We start from the raw sequence: 24326 nt of genomic DNA on the forward strand, positions 1-24326 counted from the left end.
TCAAACCTTCAAAGCTGAACTCGAACTGTCACCAGAACTAAACTGATATCAATAAATTGGAAATGTACGCATAATCTAACGCTGAAACTTTTTCTCTTTATTGTTGGTACTCATCAAGAATTCTAGTGACATCCAGAACTATATTAATGTTACAAATGTATTTATTTAAATTTTGTAGTTTTATCTTTGGTAAAAGTTGCATTCTGAAATGATAACTTAGACTACGCAAATCATTTTCAATCATGTTTTTCTTCTTCATTATTTCACTTTTCAGCTATTTTACTTTTAGCTCAACACTGACTTTTAGTGATTCTAATGGCACATCATCATTTAGACTAGCCAGTCACACCAGTCATTTTATGTACTTATTAATTGCTTTAAACACTTGCCTCGATTTTAACATCCCTAGACTTGAATCTATTTAAGAATGAGAGCGCTGTTACAACTGACTAGTTCTGCTGCCAATTAAGCAAACCTGTTCTCATTGATTAATTTGTATAACAGATAGTGATATCTCTACTGATACATTGGAATGGAACAGATACCTTGAAACTATTACTCATAATGTATTACTTGGACTCGACATCTTACATACTCTTGAAGGTATTTATTTGATTGGATTGTTTTTATCCATTGGCCTTGGTTTGGATTGGATGGCTTCCACGCGCTTTTCAACTGTGTTCAAGAGTTACAGTGCGCATGCGTTGCTTTGGCGACCGCTGCTGTTTTCATTTTCACCAGCAGGCATTTTTAATGCATTTACATGGTAATAATTCAAATTATTTTTATATTTTTATTATGAACGTATAATGACTGGCTCTTGACGGTGATTTCAATATAAATCTGAATGCTGAAGAAAAGTATGTCTTGAAACACGTACATAGACAGGATCAATTCGAGACAGTGTTTTCAACCCATGATTTGAAAATGGTGTGGCATTTAACGGAGTCAATATAGAAAGCATTTGACCAGTGATCGTAATAGGGGATCACAACTTTTTTGTTGATTTTTTTCTTATTGTCTTCGTTTGTTGATCCTGTAATTCGACAAAATTGTACTGCATTTTTAAATTTTCGCTATCAACAAATATTTAACGTAATATTTTAACTTTTAATTTCCGTATCCTGAGGTGGGTCGGGATTCTGCTTATCTTAGACTACGCAAAATTCTGTCCTATCCGACGTTAAAGAAGGTAAGTACACCCTTGTGCAAATTAATTGAAACAAACTTTTTTTTTCGTGTTTTTTAAAGAAGATGTTTTAGGGTTGTTTCGGTTACAATGGGGTTGGAACATCGCAGTCTATTGACGGTATGATGCAGTACATTACTATTCTGGATAAAAAAGTTGTTCCAGAGTTGAAGAAACGATACCCTGATGGAACAGGGATTTTTCAACAGGATTTAGCTCCTTGCCATACGTCCAAAATTGTCAAGAAATTCACGTCTGAGAATCAAATTGAGACATTGGAATGGCCAGGGAACTCTCCGGATATCAACCCAATTGAGAATATCTGGGCAAGAATCGCCTATTAAATATGGACTGTACAACTATGGAGAAGCTAATCACGGCGTTAATTCATGTGTGGTACAAGGACACAAATATTATTCTGTAAAAAATTAGTGGAATCCATGCCGAATCGTGTCCAAATGTTAATAAAGTGTCGTGGAGATCATATTATGTACTAAAAATTTTTGAGTTTGCATAAATTTAAATAAAATAGCATTTTCTCTTAGTTTTCTGAATTTATTGAGTTTGTTTCAATTAATTTGCACAAGGGTGTAGGTATTTTATTTACTTCATACCAGAGTTTAACGAGGTGACCTGCGCACTTTACGGTATAACAGTTTAACGAGGACTGATACCTCTGCCCTTAAGCAGGTTGATCAACCACCCGCAGTCAGTGATGTCTTTAAAAGAAGAGAATACTCACGGTGGTTCATCATCGGATCCTGGGAATGGATAGGCTGAGGCGCATGTGGGAGTCTCTTCTTCGTCCTCCATCGAGATACTGCTGGCGTGCTGCATCTAAGAATTTAACATGAATGAGAATTACAATATTCACACAACAACAACAAGAATTATTTCATTTATAAAAGGAAGGCACTCACCTCAAATATGGCATCTTCACAAAAGTTAACGAACGCCTCCAATTTACCTTTATCACCTCCTTCAGTTACAATACTGTAGAAGAAAGCCCTCTTCGATTCCTAGAAATGAAACAGCTTTCTAGAAATAACACACTATTTTTTTTCCTTCATCCGATGCTCAAAATATAAGTTTTACCTAAAAACAATTTCGAGCAAAAATTGATTTTGAACGAGTCTTATCATTATCAATGACTTATTATTTAAAATTATTGGGGTAATACAATGACAAGCCTCATTCTTCAGAATCGTTCGAGAAAGTTGTCCTAAGAGCGTTTTGGGTGTAAGTTTCTATTAACTAAGAAGTTTCTGTGTGCTGTTCTGTGGAAATCCCAAGAAACTTCTTATATTCTATATTATATCCGTCATTGAACAGTCGACTCAATTTTGGGTTTACGAATACTAACGTTCAACTCCGTAGCCTTGTCATTTCAAACTAATCCAGATGACAAGGAAACTCCTGGATCAGTACCCCCAGAGGTATTGATTTGTTATGGGAACATGGAGGACTTTGTGACTCGACGGATTTAACGTGCATCAGTCACCATTTACTACACGGGGAGTCTTCGGCAGCCGGGGATTGGATCCACCAACTCCTGGACTCTTGAAGGAAAAAAAGTAGCCGAAAGGTGGATTTTCACCATTATTTTGCCAAAAATTAAAAAGAAGGTATCTTAAATATCACGAGGAACTTAGTTTCACAGAGTAAAAAGATTTCTGGAACGCTACGTTTGAACATAATGGAATACTCAATGTGAAATACAACACCAAACATCGGTATTTACATTTTATAATTAAAATAGAAATAAAATAATTGGAAATCGGGTTTAAAAATAAAGAATGGAATGATTAGATAACTTTTAATCAGATGAAGTAATCTTAATATTTCCAATTTTTAAATAAACAAATAAATAAATGATACTATGAAATCAAATACCAGCAATTATTCTGATAGATTTGTGCTGTAAATACATGTGTGTCATTGTGTCCCTTATTTTGGCAGAACTAATTGAATTACACACATTTATTTAAATTTAAGCAAAATATGATTTTGAAACATTGTTTTATTTCATGAGGGTTAAAAAAAAGTTTTAAAACTTGCAAATTTTCTCTTTATTGGATACTGTGTACTTTCAAATGTGAAAATACAATATTTTTGCGAAATTGGATAAATACTTCCTGAGTACAGGCTTATATTCCTTCAAGGACTTCACCAAAACTGTTAATAAAAGCTACGTATTTTAAATTATGTAATGTTTACCTTACAATTGCCAACCTTTATTTAATTCGAACAAAAGTTACAAATAACTAAACTAGTTAAATGTAAAACAAAAATATTTTTACAGTGAACTATCTTTAGATAAACGGTTTTTACAATTATGTTGAAAAATGATAGAACTATGCCAAATTGTTTAAGAGTAATTCGACATTTATTGTTTAAGTGTAATTATTATTTAGAGTAATTAGAGCCAAAATTAACATTAAAGTTCCCAGATTTTCAAACGTTCCGCCTGAACTATGGGTGCCTTCTTTTCCAGATGGACTATTGTGTGCGTGAAAACTTCAAATCCCAAGGAAAGTGGATTTTTGTGTGTGATTTAGTAAGTTATTCATAAGAAAATTAACATATTTAAAGCAATCCTCCCGGTAGGTGACACTACATCAAAAGTTAGAGAGCATTATTTCGTATCACATGCGACCCCAAAATGGATACAAAACCCTTATCTCATTTAATCGTAACTTACGTATACATTTTATTTAAAAGGATAGAGACATATCTTACTTTGATTTGTGGTTTCTCCCATTGGTCGATTGTAGATTCCTTAATTTCAAAATAAACTCTTTCGATCCTGTTAGCACCACCTAAAAATAATGGACTGAGTTATACAGTGCATTTTTTTTAAAGTTTAAAAAAGTATTGTACTCCTGATTTTTCTGTTCTCATTTCGGAATAATAAAAAATTCGCTAATGACTGGCTTGCTTCAGCTAGAATTTGAAATTGATAAAATAAAAGAAATGAATAATAATAAAAATTCTTAAATCACATAAGAGTTTAAAAGATAATTCCCTCTAGAAATGATGTTTTTTCTTTCCTTCTTTGAAAGAATGCCATCATTTTTAAAGAACTTGATAAACACATTTAATATTTTAATAAAATATGACTGTGAGTGGGGATTTAGTTAGAAATTCAGATGTTCGGAACACCAGGAAATTAAATACCACATTTTAAAAATTGGATTTTTCGACGACCTAAATCCATGACTTTCCATGATTTTTTTATAAAAATTGATAAAATCATGATATTTCATTACAAATTTTGTTCGATACCGAAATTCATGACTTCCCACGATTTTTCATGACTTTCCAGGTGCGCAGACGTATGAAAGAAGACAAAGGTTTTAAATTACAAATAAAATACGTTCATAATGAATGTTAACTTAGCTTTCTGATTAATGTTAACTTAGTAATCTGAATGTTAACTTAGCTTTTCGATAATACAGTAAATATGCACTTCAGATAGGATTTGACTCCATAGAGAACACAATCAATTTTTTTTTGCTTTAAGGTTATGCAGCAAAATTACTGAATGAAAAAAAAGCTTACCCAAAATTTCAATTCTTCCTAGGAAGGGTTCGAAATAATTTAGGACACTACTAGCAGTTTCCAAAAACCGAGACAATCTGAAAAAAAATAGAAAAAATTTAAGTTTCATCTCATGTATATAATATGAACTCTTTTTCATCACAAATATAGATCACTACTACTAGATTCTACATACATTCTACACTTCAAACTAAAGAAGGTTTCGAATTGACTATAATGTTAAAATGGATTCATTTATTTGACTTTCCCTCCAATTTTCGGACGAAAAGGATAAATTCAAAACTGCTTAACTATTTTTCTCTAAAGTAACTTTTCAAGTAATTTTGTTTCAAGGAAAGTAACAAAAGAAGTTGACTTCGCTTCGAAATTATTTTTCTATTAGGCGTGTCTCAGAATAACCCTTTTAGAAACTCTTTTTCTATCAGTCGTGGTTTCAATACCTTTTTTACAACACAATTAAGATTTGTTTAGAATTTAAATAATCGTCAACCTATTAAAGAAACGTCGAAATTAGAAATCTGCATTAGTGCTTGAACGAATCAAGATACATTAAAGAAACAGTCTTTAAACACATTTATTTGTCAACCAAACAAAAACAAAGTAACATTAAATTAAAATACCCGTAATGGGTTAGTATTAACCTTGCAAAATTAATGGAAAAGTCCGTAACGGGTTAGTATAAACCATAAATTCAAAACAACTTTTCTCATCAAAAATCAACAACTTTCTAGTGTTTCATTAATTGTCTCGTTCCTTTGTTTTTAATTTATTTCGTTATACTGTTCGTTAACCGTGCTTTTATTAGCCAGATATTTTTAGACTTTATACCCTCCCTCAAAGTTCGAGCAGGCTGCCTCAACGTGGTGAGGGAGTGACCCTGGGGATTTGAAAGAAGAAGAAAGAAGACTTTATACCACACTATTAAACTATCTTTTAAAATAAGTAAAATTTCACAAGAAAAGTTTGAGAAAAAGTGACAGAGCAACACACGTTTTCTGTTGTAGAAGTTAATTTTCAAATTCCAGTGAAATTTGAGGGGATATTTTTCAACGTATTTACTAATATCAAAAAGACTTTTTTTTTCCTTTCAAAATCAACACACAGAATAAAAATCTAATCTGTTAATACAAACGCAAAAAAAGTAAAATACACAACCGCACTAGTTCTCAACGTAACCTGTACAGAACAGGGCTTGAAAAAACCCGGGTATTTTAGAAAAAACCCAACCCGTAGGGTTTTATTGAAAAAAAACCCGGGGAAATAGTTTTTTTTTTTTCATTTAGTGCTCATAAACTTTAGGTTTTACTGCGTAAATATATTTACTAAAAAGTGCTGTATAAGCTTTAAAATAGAAATAAATCCAAAAAGTTATTTTAATTTCGTTATATGTATTTTATATTAAGTTTAAATAATTATGTTAAGTACATAACGTTTCACAATTTTTAACTCAAGCATTATAAAATATAAATGCAGTAATAAAAAAGGAACAAGTTTTTTAATCTTTTCGTTTTCACACACATTTAGTTACTATATTTATGAAACATATATACATAAATAATATCTATTATAAAATTATAATCAGTAAATATTTAAAATCAGTAAGAACTAAAATTTCATCAGACTTTTGATTGTCATAAGAAACTGAAATAAATACCTAATGGTCTTCTATATTTTAAAAATAATATTAATAGAAAGTGAAATTAAAATTACGTAGAATTATAAAGAGTATCAGTTACTTGTCCCATTTTTTTCAAATAAATAACCCTAGGAAAATGATTTCATTTTTAGACAAATAATTTTGAAAAGTTCTCTTATGAAATGTTTTAGGTTATTTTTTAAAGCCAGAAAAATAAAACTGTTTAAATTTGTTAATGTATCACTTAGTATAATTTTTTTTCAATTTTTTTAAACATAGGAATAAATAATAATAACCTGTTTATTAATATATAAGGCATGCAACTATAATTGAAAAATTTATTTTTTTAGATTATATTATTTTAATTTCTATTTGATTTAATTCCATTAAAATATTACTTAACCGGTTTGTTTGCATAATTCCCAACTCCCAACGGTAAATTTGATAAAAGCTCCTAACTTTACGAAAATTCGTTCAGTTTGCGCAACTGAAATTTATTAACGGTGATATTAGAAGTTCAAAATGAAGTGCTTTATCAGTTAGGAACGAAACAAGGAAGACTCTCACAGTTTCATACCAGAAATTAATTCACTATTTGTGAAGAAAATTTTATTTTGCTTGACGATTCTAGAGAATGCGTTAGAAAGACATCTCTTTCTGGAGGATATCAGCGATGTGTTTGTAGGAACATTTAGCATTCTACCCAAGATGTAACTTATATATTAATACAACTATTTTCTAGATAATATCATAGTAGGCAATATAGACATTCTCAATATTATATATTATTACAACTATTTTCTAGATATGAGAAATCATAGTAGATAATATAAGTATAAATAACCTGGGATCATTGGGCATATGCTCCGAAAGATTAGTCAGTAGAACAGCCAAATTAAAACCTGTAACAAAAATAGATTATTACTTACTCAAAATAAATCGTAATAACTGCAACAATACAAATGTAGGTTACTATGATAGTCGAAACGGATTTTAATAGAATCTAAATACCCCACATTTAATGTTGTGCCTACATGGTGAATAATAGGGTACAGGGAGTAAAATAAAAAACATCCTGAATAACTTTCTCGAGGGGGTACCTCAAATATGCAAATCAGACGCAAAAATATACTTTCTCTGAATAAACATACCTTTTCTTTCGACGAATTCAGATTTTTGATCCCCAAAATAAAGGGGGCGGCCCCCATAATTGTATCAGAAGAGCGATTCAAAGCTTAAATCTAAGTCTTTCAGTTAAGTATTTGTGTAGTAAAAGATTAGCAATCTTCGTGAAGGAAAAGAATGTGGACTGTGTTACTTAAGAGAATTGGTATATTTTGACAGGCTAGGGCAACTCGAAATAGAATGGAAAGAAGAGTTGCAAACATAAACAAACGCCACGTTTCAACAATCCATCGAGATTGCTGGGGTATCTCATTGTTGAAGAGAGACAAAATTGTTTGAAGAGAGCAGTAGATCTGCAGTTAAACTATCAATAAAAGACTACCTAGCGAAATGAATCTGAATAAACAATTATTCAACACAACTTAAATTACTATTTAATGCAATCTAACAAAAATGGAAAGTGTTGCTATTTTAGAAACCACACAAGAGAAATGAAAGATTTACCGATGTCCTTTGCCGGGTTATGAAATCTCTCAGTAAACTCTCTGTAGTCAATAAGACCGTCGTGGTTAGGTTCACAACATCCCATCAAATACTGGATCTCGTCCCTGCAAAATAACGATGATTTTAATCCGCTCTAATACCATTATTATAAATCAACAATGTACAATAGTAAGGCCTTAATTATTAGACGCACTCTAAGATTCTATGACGAGCGATTAATTCTCACTTGGGCCGGATCACGCTATTGGTCGAAAATGACGTTACTGTTTGGGGGAAGGGAGATGGTGGCTGTTGGCTGGTGTTTGTATGAGTTTGGCGACAAATTTCGTATGCACACGTGCTCGCTCGGAATTTATTTATTTCTTGTAAATGTTTACGTAATATTATGTCGTCGTTAGGGTGGGGGAGATAGGTAAATGTCCACTTCAGCATTTCAGACAATATTTATGTATTAATTGATTTAAATTCATCAAAGCTAAAAACAATAAAAATAATGAATGTTTTTACAAATATAAGATGGTATAGTAATATTACAAATACGTTTTTTTTTTTTTTTTGCTTGTTTGTTTTTCCTTAAGAATTGTCTTTTGCAGTTATGAAGTAACAAAAATCGAAATAAACATAAGCTCAAATTTACTCATACATCGTCATTTAGTTGTGTCATGAATAATTTTAAAAACTTCATGATCAAGCAACACGTAAATTTAGTTTAAAGTAATGACCAAAATTCTGGCTACCGAAATTCCCCCCCCCCCCTGCATTTCTAGAACAGCCCCAGTTGCCAATGACGTAAGAGCAGTATAGTTTAATTTCACTTACTTAGATTCTAATAAAAAATAACCACAAAACTGTGCACGATGTGAACATTGTCTTTATTACTCAACATTAATACCACGTGTAAATAGTTGCATTTGAAAACTAAATATAAAATCTGTCGCCAAATCAAGATTTGTCGCCAAAATACTATGCAATACACAGCATGTCCCTTCCCCAAACAGTGATGTCATTTTCAACCAATAGCGTGATTCGGCCCAAGTGAGAATTAATCGCTCGTGATTCTATGTGAATTATCAGCTGACACTTTACAGCTTTATTGTTTTTACGAGACTGAAACCAGTTTGCACTTGTTTACGATCGTGAATCAAATGCTTAAATTAGAAGGTATATAACAGGAATGGCCAAGCTCCTTGTAGTCGAGCCATTTTTAAAAATTTGAAATTTTTCGCCAGCCGCGCTACTTAAAACGTATTTAAAAGGTATGCAAAAAAGACATTAAATTTTTTTTTTTTACAGAAATTATATTTATTGAATACATATAAATAAAAGTATAAAATAAGTGCATTGAATTTAAATATTAAACACATTTATTTTACTTGTCTTGATAATTCTTTAAAATTTGGTGAATAATTAGTGACTGCAGCACTTCTCACAAGGGAAACTAGGAAAGTGTGACTCGCCAATTTTGAAATAAACTAGTGGGATGTATGCCTTATGAGGAATTATTTTAGGGGGCAACATTCGTTTCGGCCCATAGAAGATCCTGTGAGAGATAAAAAATGATTCAATATGTAGAAAAATCGGTATTTTATTACTTCATTGCAGACTATTAGTTATTGTAATTGTCTCATACTCATACTGTCTTAATAAATTATTAATTAATTGCTAATTAATTATTAATTAATTACAAATTAATTATTAATTAGATAATTGATTTGCAATTACATACTCCAATTAATTTGGAAAATATTTTGGAAAAAAAAATTAAAACAATTTGATGACAATTTTTTTTTAAAAATTAACCTAACAGGTTTTTCTGAAAAACTACAGATATATAAAATTCTCGAAATCAATTTCGACAATAAATATGCATTACATACATAGTACGTGAAAGTACCATAAAATGAATTGGAGTATGAGATAATTACAATAACTAATAGTCTGCATTGAAGTAATAAAATACCGATTTTTCTATATATTGAATTATTTTTTCTCTCTCACAGAACCTTCTATGGGCCGAAACAAATGTTGCCCCCTAAAATAATTTCTCATAAGGCATACATCCCCACTAGTTTATTTCAAAATTGGCGAGTCACACTTCCCTAGTTTCCTTTGTCAGTAATTCTTTGAGATGCTGGTTAGTTAATACTGATCGGTGTTTGGATTTCACGAATTTTAAAATGGAATAAAATGATTCACATAAGTACGCTGTTCCGAATATTGAAATAATTCGACAAGCAGCCTTTTTTAATTCAGGATACTTCGATTTTGGTACAAATTTCCAAAATTCAATAATCGACGTCGACTTATATTTTAATTGTAGAGCTTGATCTTCTTGCCTCTCTATCATTTCTAATTCCCCAGATGCTTTCTGGGTCATAATTATATTGGAAAACACTCACCTTGAATTATGTTAATTTCAAATGGATTCAGCAAAAAATCAAGAGATGATTTAAAATATTTCAAGCCTTGAAATCTGTTTATGTTCGTTCGCGCAGTTTTCGATGAGTCACATCATTCTTAACTTGGACGGAAATGAAATTTGTCACAACGTTGCACTTTTTCATATTTGTTGTCAGTAATTTTGAAAGACATACTTTCAGTATAATAATTTTTTGTAAACATAATAGCACAAAAATGAAAAGGGAACTCGGGTACATTGATCGAGAGCCACACATAATCCTTCAGAGAGGTCAGCCACCCCTGGTATATAATATAAATTCGGCGATTGAATAAATGAGATATTAGAAAAATTTAAAATATTTATCATATCAGGTATTATATTACTCTATTATAACAATTAGACAAAATTATTCGATGATCTGTTGTGTGTTAATCATGACATATTTTGCACGATTTTTTGTGCAATATTTTTATATTTAAACACACAGGTGATGGGTTTTTATTTAGGAGATTTTTTATATACTTCCTATTTGTATTTATTTTTAACGTATTGCATGACACTGTTAACTAATCTTATTATATAAAACGCTAATACGTACGTATGTATGTATGTATCAATAAAACCGATGATATTTCTTTTCTCGCGCTGGCAACAGTTTTCATTTTTAATTGATTGGATTCGGCGCGCAAGAGCACGTAGTGAGCAACCAGATAACAATAACCAGAGTGAGCATTATATCAGGTTGTTCAATTCAGATTCATGCACTAAAAACATGACAATATTTAATTTAAACTCAATTGGGTATAATATTAAAAAAAAACACAACTACTTTCACTTAGTAGGAATAACATTTACCATGACGCAATGCTAAATTCTATGCCACTATCCACATAAATCAATTATTAATCAAAAATCAAATATCAATTACTTTTCTTTATAATGCAATAAAATCTGACGAGCAGCTATTTAAACGATCAAACATTTCGTTTGTTTATTTGTGGCTTGAAGTTAGGCTCGCAGAAAATGCCGTTCATGGGTTAAATTCAGTAGGAATAACACAACCTGTGACGTAGGCTATAGTATACCCAATTAGGAATTAATTAATTAATTGAAGTGAGAATGCTTTAAAAGGCCGCTGTTGAATTGATATTTCTCTACTGGGAGCTACCTAAACGTCTAAAAAACGTTTAAGTGCTTGTATTGAATGCATTGAATTTTTTTTATATTTCGCGTTTATTTATGCATTGAATTTTCACGCTTTAAAATGCAGAATATTGGCGAAGCAATATTTGATAATTTATTTTGCTAATATGTTTCTTATTTAGCTAATGTTTTGATTTTTTCACCATGTACAATCTAAATAGCTAATATACTTTTTTAAAAGCCAATAAGAACATTGGTAGAATTCATCTACATAAGTACAATACTATGTGTTTGATGTTAAAATACTATGTCTTTGATGATAATATATTATGTCTTTGTGCTAGAACATTGTGTTCATTGGCGAGCGAGCGCAGCGAGCCATGGTTGACGGCGTGAACCACATAGGATTGCGTAGCGATTCTCGGGGGTTGGCGAGCGTTAGCGAGCAGGGGGCGGAGCCTCCTAGTTGATACATAAACTAGTACGAACCGCTTTCAGTCACATAAAAAACAATAATGCGGTATAGTATCCCCTGATAATAAAGATTTTACATAAAATCTTAGAGTGCGTCTCATACTAATTATACAATATTTTATTAAAAATATTTTTTTTTCTTCAAATTTTGATTCATTTTGATTTTGAAAGCAAAAAATTCATCGGCACTCTGGAGTAAAAGACATCATTACATTTTAATTGAACAGGTGGATGACAGGGGTACGATATATATTAAGAAACTTATGTTACATTAAATAAAATACATTAAGGCTTTGTACACATTTATACTGGTTTGTCTTTACTATCATTTTTTCTTTTAAAAAATGCTAGTTAATGAATTTAAAGGCTGGAATGACTGAAAGAAGATCACATTCATGATGAAATTTCGATTAAAACACAGACCAAAGCACCAAAATGAATATCAAAAAACTAAAACGGAATACTAGCTCTTTACAATGTTTGTAGACGACCACTGATTATAGGGTGGTCCTACTCGAATTGCACGGGTCTTAAACATTCATTTTATGTACTGCTTATTTTTTTTAAAAAACTTTGTAGATTTTATTTTATTTTATAGCCATCGTTGAACAGAGCCGATCCAATTGTTATTGGGTTTAAGATTACTAATGTTCAACTCCGCAACCTTGTTATTTTGAACACAATTCAGAAGACGAGGAAACTCCTGGATCACGTATTAGGAGTAATCTGCCTTCTTGGAAGACTTTTTAATGGAACTAACCAACATTTGCGTTACATGGACAGGAAAACCACGAAAACTTTCCCATGATTAGCCAGACGGCAAGTGGACTCTAGCCCATGATTCGTCTACTACTGAGGATATTTTAAGTCAGCACTGTGGTCGGTGCAAGGCGGATGCGGAATTCGTATCGACCAGCCATCACCGGGATTCAAACCAGGTTCACCTCATTGGACGGCGAGCCATCACAGGTCAAATTCTGCAGATTGAAAGGAACTTTGAAAAGGTGTACTTACGAAGAGTAGATTTTCTGTTGCTCCATAGCCTTCTGGAAATCTTTGGGTGTGATCCAACCTGTGTTTTTGGAATCGATTTCCTAAAGACAGTTAAAAGAACAAATTAATTTAAAAGAACAAATGAAATTATAGTTTGTCTACAGTAAGAAGTCCCCCTGCCACAGAGTAGGACGCCGTCGGCTGCTATAGAAACAGGAATAGTGCTTTTCAGCTCCTCTTCACTCTAGGGCTAGACCGAAGATTCCCTTTCCGTTGCTGACCCGGGTCAAAACCTGTCCTAAACATTGACCTTGCACCCCTAATAGAAATAGTAATATGTCGTTACCATAGTCACAGGCATGGCTTCAAAGGGAGGGCAGTTCTTACCTTAGACAAACTATAGTTGTGTCCCGTATAACTCAGAGAATGCACATTGCTTTTTTTATTGGTACAAAAAAATGCATGAGGTGCGAATGATCCAAACTCTTTATCACAGAAAATTAATTTAAATAATTTTTAACCTCTAAAATAGGGTAGATCAAAAACTAATACGGCAAAAAAGTATGAATTTTAGAAAAAGAGATGTAAAGTAACTAAACAAAAATCCGTTATAATATTTTCTGGTTGCGTTTCTAGGTGTGTTTTTATTTCAAAACTGTTTTTAGAATAAAAATCAATTCTTTTTAAAAAAAAATTCTTGATTTGATCTGTAAGCAAACCGTAGCAGCTGAAATAATTACACGCATTAGAACCACAGAAACTAAGGTTTAAATATTATTTAAATCTTTCAAAATAAAGAAATTTTCGAATAAGGATAAGCAGTTCAAAGTATTTTCATTGAAACTGAGTATGAGCGTTTAACTGTTTGAGGTGATTAGTAAACATTTTCTATTGAAAGATTTTGTGTGAGGGTTCATTAACCCCTTAAAGGAAGTTGATATTTAAAAACTTTTTTTAAAAGTTCATTTTTATATTTTGCAATGAAACAACGTTTCTCCATTAAAGAACATTGCAATCTTCTCGTGTTTAGATGGCAAAAACCTTTATATCAATCAAAATTATCCGAATTAGAAAATAAGTTTCATGTCATTAATTCTCGATGTAACACTCAAGTGAATCCTAACCTCTAATTTCTTCTCAAAGATGTTTGCGCATACAAAATAAATTCAATGATAATATAAAGTTAGAAGAAAAAATACTATTTTCTCTTAAGAAAACAATTAGAAAGAGAGGAAACAAATAATATTTATTTCAATAATATAGGAGTTATAAATTAGAGTAAGAAAAATATTTTAAGAGCCCCGAAGTTAAACGATGTGAACAATATTTCTCAATCGATATTCAAAACACAATTTGTTAAAAAAAAAAAAAAAACTTAACCATTAAAGAAGAAAACGGATTTCTTAAATCTTTTTAAATTCACGGGCCCTTATCACTATTCAAATTTACTCCAACACTAAAATTTGCATGCATATTAAATAATAAATAAAACTTAAACAATAATTGATCTAAAGTACCTTAAATAGATTTAAGTTGTTTTACTGAGCTGTTCAGAGCAAAAGAATAAAGATGTAGCACTTTAGCAAAAAGCTACGATCATTTTATTTCTTATAAATTTATTTTTAAAAAAAAATAAAGACAATCTTTCATTACATCAAAACAGAAACCTTTTATAAGAAAGTAAAACTCAAAAATAAACGGAGCATACAAAAGAAATCTTTTGTTTCAATGCTTATACAAAAGAGTGACTCTACAGACTGTGAGTATTAAAGCATGATCAAAACAGAGTCATTTTTTTCCAAACGTTGAAAAACGAGGATAATCCCAAAAATAAGATCTATTTGTTTACTTTTATAAAATCTGTTGCTGAGCCACAAATAACCTCAAACTTCTCCCGTCTCAGGTCTTAATTGTTTAAAAATACAAAAATAGGTTAAATATAAATTTCACATCATTTTAAAAATTGAAAAATTATATTTTTTCCCACTTAATCGTTATTTTGATGGGTGCATTTTTGTAGATTTCTAGACAGGTTTTGTACGTCCAACACATACTGATCATTGAGAATGTGTTACTTAGGTTGATTATTTAAGTGCTTTATTTAAGCCGCACTAGAGATGCTCAATGGGCTATTGGCGACGTTTGGAAAACATCCTCGAGGATGATCTGAAGACATGCCATCGCAGTTTCGATCCTCAGCAGACGGGATGGCTCTCCTGTTTTGGTAGCCCGACGACCTGCGCGCGATGTCGAGCATTTTGCGGTAGAACAGTTTAAAGAGGACCGATAATGCATACTTGGCACCGGTTAAATGCATACTTGACAGTGGCACTTGACCTTAAAAAAACATCGATGTAGGGCATACCGGGCAGTGGCACCTAACTAGACCTAGTACATATTTCAGACATTTACCAAAGCGAGTGTCAACATTCACCGGTGGAAGTCAACAACCGCCCATTTCGGTCATAAACAGTAACAAAAAAGAACTGTCTATAACAATGGATTAACCGTCATAAAGCAGAGGAAAAATCTATAAAATGATGCGAATATTATAGAATTTTGTGTGTTGAGAGACTTTACTTTTGAGACTATCCCTCGTTTATCTGCTGTCATCCATTTCAGCAGATTGAACTGAATAAAACAGAATTACCTGGAATGTGGCTGACGATGTAAGTTCCCTCAGTTTCAGAAACATATCGAAGAATTTGAGGATAAGCTATAGGGATAAGACATTGGAACATAGTAGGAAGAAGATAAAAACAACATGATAGAAGAAAGCAAATATTCGCAGTCACCTGCAAGTGACCACGATATGACGCGTCAAGTTGTGTGGTTTAGTTTCGGGAGACTACACAGCAAGGAATTGTACAGGGTGTACAGTGGAAGACTTACTATAGTTCAAATATCCGTAACGAAAGAGGATAAAGGCATTGCAAAAGTTGCAATCACAGTTTATGCAGACATTTTGGAATACAGTTATAAAAGCTGCCGAAAGATGGCCCTCACTCTGTAGAGTTCTTAAAATGTCGTAGGAATACAAATGCTTATGATATTCCAGTACAAGGTGACACGTTGTTTAATAGACTACCACGTTTAAAGATCAGAATCCAGTACTAGTCACTCATTTAACATGTTGAGGCTGGGACTAATCACTCTGGTCATCCAGAGCTTGCAGCATTCTCTATTTTTGAATTTTTTTTTTCGAGTACATCCAAAATTTCTGCATAAAAACTTTACATCTTTCGTGCTTCAGAGATGAGTAAGTCTTCCCCTGTTGTTTGTTAGTATTAGCATATACTACAGTAGTAACTACATACCGCTACAGTTGGGGAAGACACTAACGATGGCAGCTTGAGGAACATGTTGAAGAATCGAAGGATTATCTGTGAATGCATTGCAAGTTCATTAATACACACTCATTTACTATCTGTCACTGAAAGAGCACTTCATACGGGTCAGAAAAATGTTTAAAATCATCAAGTTTGACTTTTAAGAATTCTTTTAAATTAGCACTTAGGAAAAATATAAACAATGCTTTACATTTATCCAAGAGATATGAATGAGATTAATTCAAAAGAGTTGAGTTCTTTCGTGTAACAAGAATTTTGATAGTTGGTTCAATTAACTGTTGACTGGTGGCTCTTTGCACTCTGTTCTTCTTGATGCTCACCCGACGATTATTTAGTTAAGTCTTGTCATCAGATGCTCTGTTTATTATTGTTATTGCAAGTTCCCGTTTCGTATCCAGGAAAGATCAGCTGAAGTACCGAGAGAATAAAAAGCCGGCGTTTGATTTAGAATGGTTTAGTTTGGATTAATTCCTACAGATGCTAGTCTCGATTACTGGCTACAGTGGACTCTTAATAAGTTTTTCTTGAAAAATAATGTTACATTGCTGTAACTTGTAGGGATTGTTTATATTTAAAGAGAGAACATAAAAAAATAATTTGATACATAATTCATGCTATAACATGAAAAATGTACATTTTTTCAAAAAAAGCTCCTTGCTCTATATTTTTTCTTAAATTTAAATATTATTTGTTAATTTCAACTCTAATTACGTTTCTCCTTACATTGTAAGGAAATAATTTACGCATTTTTCAATTAATTTTCATACGGAGTAGAAAAAGAAAGTTTCGGCAACAAAAAAACAACATAAAAATTGTCCTTCTTTGAAAGTTTTGGAACATTAAAACGACTATGAAGTATGGTGTGGCACCTTATTTCGAAATTTTTTCTCTACAAGTTTTTTTTTTTATTTATTTAGAGAGTGTGTTAATAAAAAGTTTTTATGGAATAGTCATCAAAATTATAGAGCATGGAACTACTTCAATTTCCAATTCGATGCAAAAAAATTTGTTTTGAGAAACACTACACCAAACACTCGTAACAGCAAGTTTTTGTAATAAAAAGCAAAATAACACTAATAGTGTCAAAGGTTTTACAAATTCTTATGATTTTAATAATTAATATGCTTTTTTTATATCTTTTAATTAATATAAAATGGTCAAAAATCGATTTTCCGAGTGATTTTCACGATTTTTTTGGCCAAAGTTGAGTCCACTGTAGACTTAATTAGGGTGATGGACGTGATTACTACCATGGATTTCACTTAACGGCGGTACCTCTGAAAGGATTTATGTTCTGGCCATATAAGTTTTTTGTTTCTGTGATAGTTAATACCGGTGATGGGTGAATTTTTTACCCATTGTTTTTCAACGGCTCTGTATTGTAGACGCCAACAAATGTGAGTCAGTTTGTTTTATAGAGTTTGTCTTATTTTATTCATACGATTTAAATGGATTTATTGCTGGTATTTCTGTAAAATCTTTAATTTGTATTATTCATTTTGTATTAATCTCTAAGGAAATTAAATTGGTACTTTGCAGAGGCTAAGTAATATTCTACAACACAATAAAATTATAAATAAGGACTTCGTTTTAATAACTACATTTAAAGAATAATCTAGATTAGGCAAAAGACCGTACATGCATGGTGTTTATACATTTATGGATGTGTCATAATAAGAATGTTAACATCAAAAAGAGGTCAAAGATTCAGTGTTTTTTGCAAATAAATATATTAGAGGCACAATCTAAAGTATACATGCACTAACAAGAAAATAAAATGATACATTCCATTATTACACCTTGACACATTGTCCAACTGAAAAGCAGTCAGAAGAGAGTTACACATGAGAGCAGTTAAAGACTTTCCTTCATATTTTGAAATGTTGCGCAGTACATAGTGTTCTAAATATCTCATAAACGGATTGATTTTCTTAACATAATGATTCGAGTTGACTCCATAAACATCCATCGATCTTACTATAATATGCTCTCTCAAGTAGTTAAACAATGGTCATCACTAAGGCCCGGATTTTAATGACATTTGTATTTTTTTGCATTTTTGGACATTTTTTGTCTTTTAGAGCATTTTTTTAGATTTACAGGGCATTTTTCTTTAAATTTTGGGGCGTATTTTGCATTTTTTAAAGTTTTTTGTTAATTTTTTCCAATTTTTATTACTTTTTTTTAATCAATTTTCATTATTACACTGGCTTCCAAAGAATGAAGAAAATCTGTAGGATATTAACAGGTGAAGCAAAATCTTTTCAAATTGAAGAATTGTCAGTAAGTGAGACCATCTTTTTCAAGTACGCACCTATAACATCAGTAGACGTTGAAAGAAGCTTCTGCAGGAATGAAAATTTACTTTCAGACAAGAGACGCTCGTTTACATTTCAAATTATCAAAAAACATTTAATGATTCAATGTAATTCTGATATTTAGTAATATTATGAGATGGAAGTTGTTATATCCATTAAAGTTTCAATACAAAATATAAAAACTAGTTTAGTTGAGATTTTTTAGGTCATCGAAATCCGGGCTTTAGTCATCACCGTTGTGACCACTTTTCATATCGGACATTGATTATTTTCGAAAGTGGAAACAGCGTTTTTTAGATTTTAATATTCATTACAGAGTTAAAAAAATATCAACCGGCTAGCGAATAAATTTATTCAACTTCGGATCACGTTCCTATTTATTTATTCCACTTTCAAAAATAACAGCACAATTTATTGTATATTAATTAACATAAAATGTTTTAAAATCTCATTAATACACCTTTATTTAAATGAGAATTTAAAAAAAAATATTTAAAAAAAACAATACATATAAATAATGACAAACCATGAAAAAAAAAGGGGAAAGAAATTCCCCCGCCTAAACTTTTAATTTTTAACAGGGAATATTGAACATAAATATGTATTAAAAAATATAAAAATAGGAAATCTCGTATAACTTCAACAATGTAAATAACTTCAGGGCATTATTTAACACGCATTATAATTTATTGTGACTGTTTGGATTGTAAAAATAAATTTTCAAATAGTACAGAAAAAGTTGTGGTGGCTTGTCATTCATTCACAATTATCTTTTCTTATGTTTAACTCGGGAATGAATCCAAATTATTAAATAAATTTAAATCATTTCGAGGACTCATTTAATAACTCTTGAAAAAAAATGTCACATGCTTCGAATTATCCAACGGCTGCTGTAAACAGAAACTTCGATTTCAATTCCGGTGGCCTTCCAGCAGTTTTTTTAAAATGTTCAGTTATGTAAGAGATGATTTAACAGAGAATGAAGGATAAATCAACTTTCCAAATCAAAATTTTTTTGCTTAGGAGAGAAGGATGTTGAAGTTATTAAGAAAATTTCAACTATAGAATTAAACAGTGCTTTTCGAATCTTTTCGCCAAGGAAAATAAAAAAAAATTGCAATTTAAATGCCCATCACTTGAGGCAAAGTTATAATTGAAACCAATTATACCATCGTGACGTAGATAATTATTTGAACAGACAAATGACGTGAATATTTTAATGCTATTCAATTTTTCGGAAAAATTTACCCATTCGACGTGATTTTTCCACCTCGATAAAAATTATCAAAATCAATGACTATTTCTCAATTTTTTCCTGTTTTTATGAATCCGGATAACTCATTAGCGTTAAAGTAAATTTTTCGATGTTACAAAATTAGAACACAAAAGCGTTTTAGTTTTACAAAACTGTGGTTTTTTTTCTTCCCACTTTTTTCAAAATACGCATGAAGGGTGTCGTAAATAGTGAGGAAAACTATTTGCAAACTTAACAGCAGTTCATGAAAATAAAATATTTATTCACATAAAAAATTATTCCGAAAAATCTGTTTCAGAAAAAAATAAATTTACTCTAAAACATGCTAATATATTCAAAAGCCAACAACAACCAGTGTTCAAATAGTTCAATAAGAAACGATGGGATATCGGGATTTTAGTGAAAGAGAAGAAGAAATGTACCTCAACGTTACTTGCAGATTCCACAAGAGTATCCACCATCTGCTTACCAATTGTTCCGTTCATAACATTACCTATTGGGGGGTCATTTTAACATTAGCATCATAACATTACCTATACAATAATATACCTTCATCAATTATAGTTAAAGAGTTGCGTTACATGATTTAGAACAACTAAACGATCATCTTCATGCACAGTATGATGCAAATAGTATTTTATATATTCGCCTGTTTGGTTAGTGAAAATATTAAATTAAGGTTGTGAACTCATCAAATTTGTTTGAACATTGTGTTATAATATGTAATAATGTTATAATATGTAATATATAAGTATGTTATAATATGTAATATATAAGTATGTTATACTATGTAATAATGTTAAACAATATAGATGTTAGAAATTATTACTTAGAAAAACTACTTCTGCTCTCCGATAAATCTAAATATTTTTAGTAGTAATATATAATAATATTTGGACGTTGGAAGTGGAGGCACAACAGAATTCCTTTTATGTATATGTATAAATGTTGAGTGAATAGTTTTTACTTCAGTAGAAAAACTGTTTTCTGTCAAAAAACAGAAATTATGGCAAAGCAATCACAGGGGTTAGTGAGCGGAAGCGAGCAGGGGCCACCCTAGTAGGTACAAAAAAAAAATATGTGACGAGATTTCACCTTCTAGCATACTGAGCATCATAATGACCATTTCCTTTTGTAGTTCCAGCAATTCCTTCAACAGATCCAATTGACTAGCATTCTAGAAGAAAAAGAATTATAACAAATAATTTTTGTAATTCATTTTTACATGCATTTGAATTATTATCATTTTTCTTTCGTTATTTTAATTTGTTCACATACGTATAATTATTAGAACACAATAGTTTTAATAGCTCATTTAGTTTCGCTTAGTATTGAAATTTTCTAACATTTAACAGTGTGCAAAAGCTTCGAACGCGTATGTAGTCTTATGAATTTATTTTAAGAAAACTATTATTTCCATCAAAGTTAATTACGATTATTAAGCGGCTGAAACAAATCTTAAGCATTTTCTTTTCTCTAATGAAGAATTTTCTTTCCTTGAATAACATAAAATGGATAATTTAAAGGTACTGTTATTATTACGTTTTTGATTTTGTTTGCTTTCTAAATTAAGAGAGGATTGTTTCTATTATTGTTAGAATAATGTAACTCTACTTTACATTATAGGATAAAATTATTTAAATCATTGTCTGATGAACTTATGAACCGTTTTACAGTTATTATTCTTTGTTGAAAATTCTATGATGAATGAGAGCTAAAGAGATTCGTGAAATGACTTCACTTTCAGCTTCATGCACATGAAGTGATGAAAGCAAACACTTTATTTAAAATATACATCCGCTTGTTTGGTAAGTAAAAATATGAAATGACAATTGTGAACGTACCAAATTTTTTCGAACACCATACTTTTAATTTTAAAATTATTTACAAAAATGATTACATCAAAAAATGATTTATGTACAAGTTAGTTGGCAAAAAAGAAAAAAGGAAAAAAAAATAGATACCACCCTGAATAACTTTCGTTCTAATGATCGGATTTTCACGTACTAAGTGTCAATCTTAATGGTTCTTGGGGATGATCTTTGTTGAGGTTTGAGTTCGAGATTAGTTAGATAGTTTGAGTTTCCTGTGCTGGCAACATCTTATTGTTTTTATATTCTTTTTGATGTAAATTAAAGTTAAGTTTTCAGTTTGTTCAACGTGACTTTCAGTCTGATTTGCTCTCAACAAAATCCAACATTTGGAGGCTGGTGGGAATGCCTAATGGGAGTTGTCAAGCGATGTCTACAAAAGGTACTAGGACGAGCACTTCTTGACGAGGAAAGTCTGTTCACGGCCCTTATTGGAATATAAGCTGCTCTGAACAGTCGACCATTGGTATACAAAGATGGAAAAGATGACAGTTCCACAGCCTTAACACCAAGCCATTTCTTGACAGGACGAAAACTAACGGCCATTCCATCCATCCCAAATAACAACAAAAAGCTAAGAAAAATCTACACAGCAGCAGGACTTACTCGACTGCTTTTGGAAAAAATGGTCCAAGGAATATTTGCTTCAATTGCGGTCATTTCATCAAGTTCGTAATCAGGACAATATCATTAACGTTCGAATTGGCGATATTGTACTTCTACAAGAAGATGTCCGACCACGGCACAAGTGAAAGAAAGCTAGAGTGGTGAGCTTGCATGAAGGACGAGATGGAAAAATAAGATCCTGTGAGCTGAGAGTTAATGGTCACAATATAACCCGTCCGTAAGCTCTGGTCATCCCCCTCGAGGTCGACCAGGGTGGGGAGGATGTTGAGGTTTGAGTTCGAGATTAGTTAGATAGTTTGAGTTTCCTGTGCTGGCAACATCTTATTGTTTTTATATTCTTTTTGATATAAAAATTGAGTTTTTAAAATTGAGTTTGATAAATAAAAGTTAAGTTTTCAGTTTGTTCTACGTGACTTTCAGTCTGATTTGCTCTCAACAAAATCCAACAATCTTAAATATGCAAATTATTTAGTGCTATCTATTAATTAAGTTCCGATCACAGAACATTATTTCAATTTTTTTATGGTCTAAAATTGGTTACTTAGCAACCGAGTAAAATTAAGTATTTCTCTCTATGAGTTATCTTAAAATATTTATTTGCGATGGCGACTTTAATTGGCTGTTTTCAGGGACTATCACCAAATATATAAATCTTTATTGCTACCCAATTTACGACCCAAATTTTTCAAAAATTTGTCTCCCCCCCCCCCTTTATTTCAGGAGTCAGGATTCCAAATATGTAAAAAAATAATATATGTTTATTCAGAGAAAGTGCATTTTTATGTCCGATTTCGTAACTTAATAGTTAGCACTCATTAATTAGCATATTTGAGGTCACCCCCTCGGGAACCATTAAGATTGACACTTAGTTCGTGAAAATCCGATCATTTGAAAGAAAGTTATTCAGAGTAATATCTTTTTTTTTGACGACTGTACACTAATAGATCTTAATAGTATCATAAGAGAAGGAAATATTTGGACGTGGGAAGTGGCTGGACAAGTGTTCTCTTTAGTACATATATTTTTAGTCGAATAATTTAAACTGTTTTAAGTATAAAAAAAACAGGAATTGTTGCGAAGGTTGGTGAGCCTCCTAGTTCAGTTTAAATAATGATGAAACACTTACTTTGGAGAGCTTGTCTTGCATGTGTGCAAAGAGAAAGAGGAAACCACCAACTGCGTCCCATAGCCTACTGTGGGCTAAAGCTTGTTGATTGAGAGAGCAGGGACCCTTTTAGAAGAAAAAAAAACACTATTCATATTGATTGAACTGAATGGAGAAAAGAATATATTTTTAAAGCAACTCACCTGAATGACTTCTGTTAATGTATTAAATACTTGTTTGGCGACAGTGATGGCTTTACAGAAGTTATCTTTGCCCTGTAAGAAAAGAAATTCATTTACAACTGACGTCTATTTAGAAAGGAAAAAAAATGGTATACGTTCGATGCACCATTTCGAATATTAATGAATGTTTTTTTACACATTAAGCAGATACAGCTTAAAACAAAATGACATGTTTTTTTTAAAAACTCTATTTTATGATGGAAAGTTTTAGAAACCTTTGAGGCTCTTTCACCCACCGTTTAAGGTTAAGAAAAAAATTGACCTCGAATAAAGTATGAAGCTTATTCCAACTACAATATATGCACATTATAAGTTCACTCTTATATTCACTTTGATCGATTGTGTAATAACTTGAATGTAAAATATGAACATTTTAATTTCATATAAAAATACTCTGTTCAGCGAGAACTGATGGCCACCTTACATTTTGCCATCACTTTTGAACCACAATATTTCATACACTATAATACAAAATGTAATACCATATAAATAATAATATTAATAATAAGTGTAATATACATTACTTCGGGTA

At 31.4% G+C, this 24326-nt stretch overlaps 1 protein-coding gene across 13 annotated transcripts in view; it reads right to left on the reverse strand.

Moving 5' to 3' along the window:
- RyR (Ryanodine receptor) overlaps window positions 1-24326 on the reverse strand; it is a 286011-nt gene that overhangs the window by 31746 nt on the left and 229939 nt on the right. For 8 of the 13 annotated variants that reach the window (XM_087150439.1, XM_087150436.1, XM_087150437.1 and 5 more), the window contains 12 exons: window positions 23756-23827; window positions 23574-23678; window positions 21045-21126; window positions 20372-20442; window positions 16344-16409; window positions 13048-13127; window positions 8016-8119; window positions 7231-7288; window positions 4751-4827; window positions 3929-4008; window positions 2110-2208; window positions 1932-2026 (listed from right to left, as the gene is read on the reverse strand). In XM_087150439.1, the coding sequence (XP_087006565.1) occupies window positions 1932-2026; window positions 2110-2208; window positions 3929-4008; window positions 4751-4827; window positions 7231-7288; window positions 8016-8119; window positions 13048-13127; window positions 16344-16409; window positions 20372-20442; window positions 21045-21126; window positions 23574-23678; window positions 23756-23827 (989 nt within the window). Of the gene's footprint in view, window positions 1-1931; window positions 2027-2109; window positions 2209-3928; window positions 4009-4750; window positions 4828-7230; window positions 7289-8015; window positions 8120-13047; window positions 13128-15676; window positions 15743-16343; window positions 16410-20371; window positions 20443-21044; window positions 21127-23573; window positions 23679-23755; window positions 23828-24326 lie in introns of all 13 variants that reach the window. The other 5 variants (XM_087150450.1, XM_087150444.1, XM_087150445.1 and 2 more) reach the window with 1 other exon arrangement.

The sequence above is a fragment of the Parasteatoda tepidariorum genome, chromosome 1 (genome assembly GCF_982258835.1).
Source record: "Parasteatoda tepidariorum strain Cologne lab strain chromosome 1, Ptep-v5.0, whole genome shotgun sequence".
Taxonomy (NCBI): Eukaryota; Metazoa; Arthropoda; class Arachnida; order Araneae; family Theridiidae; genus Parasteatoda; species Parasteatoda tepidariorum.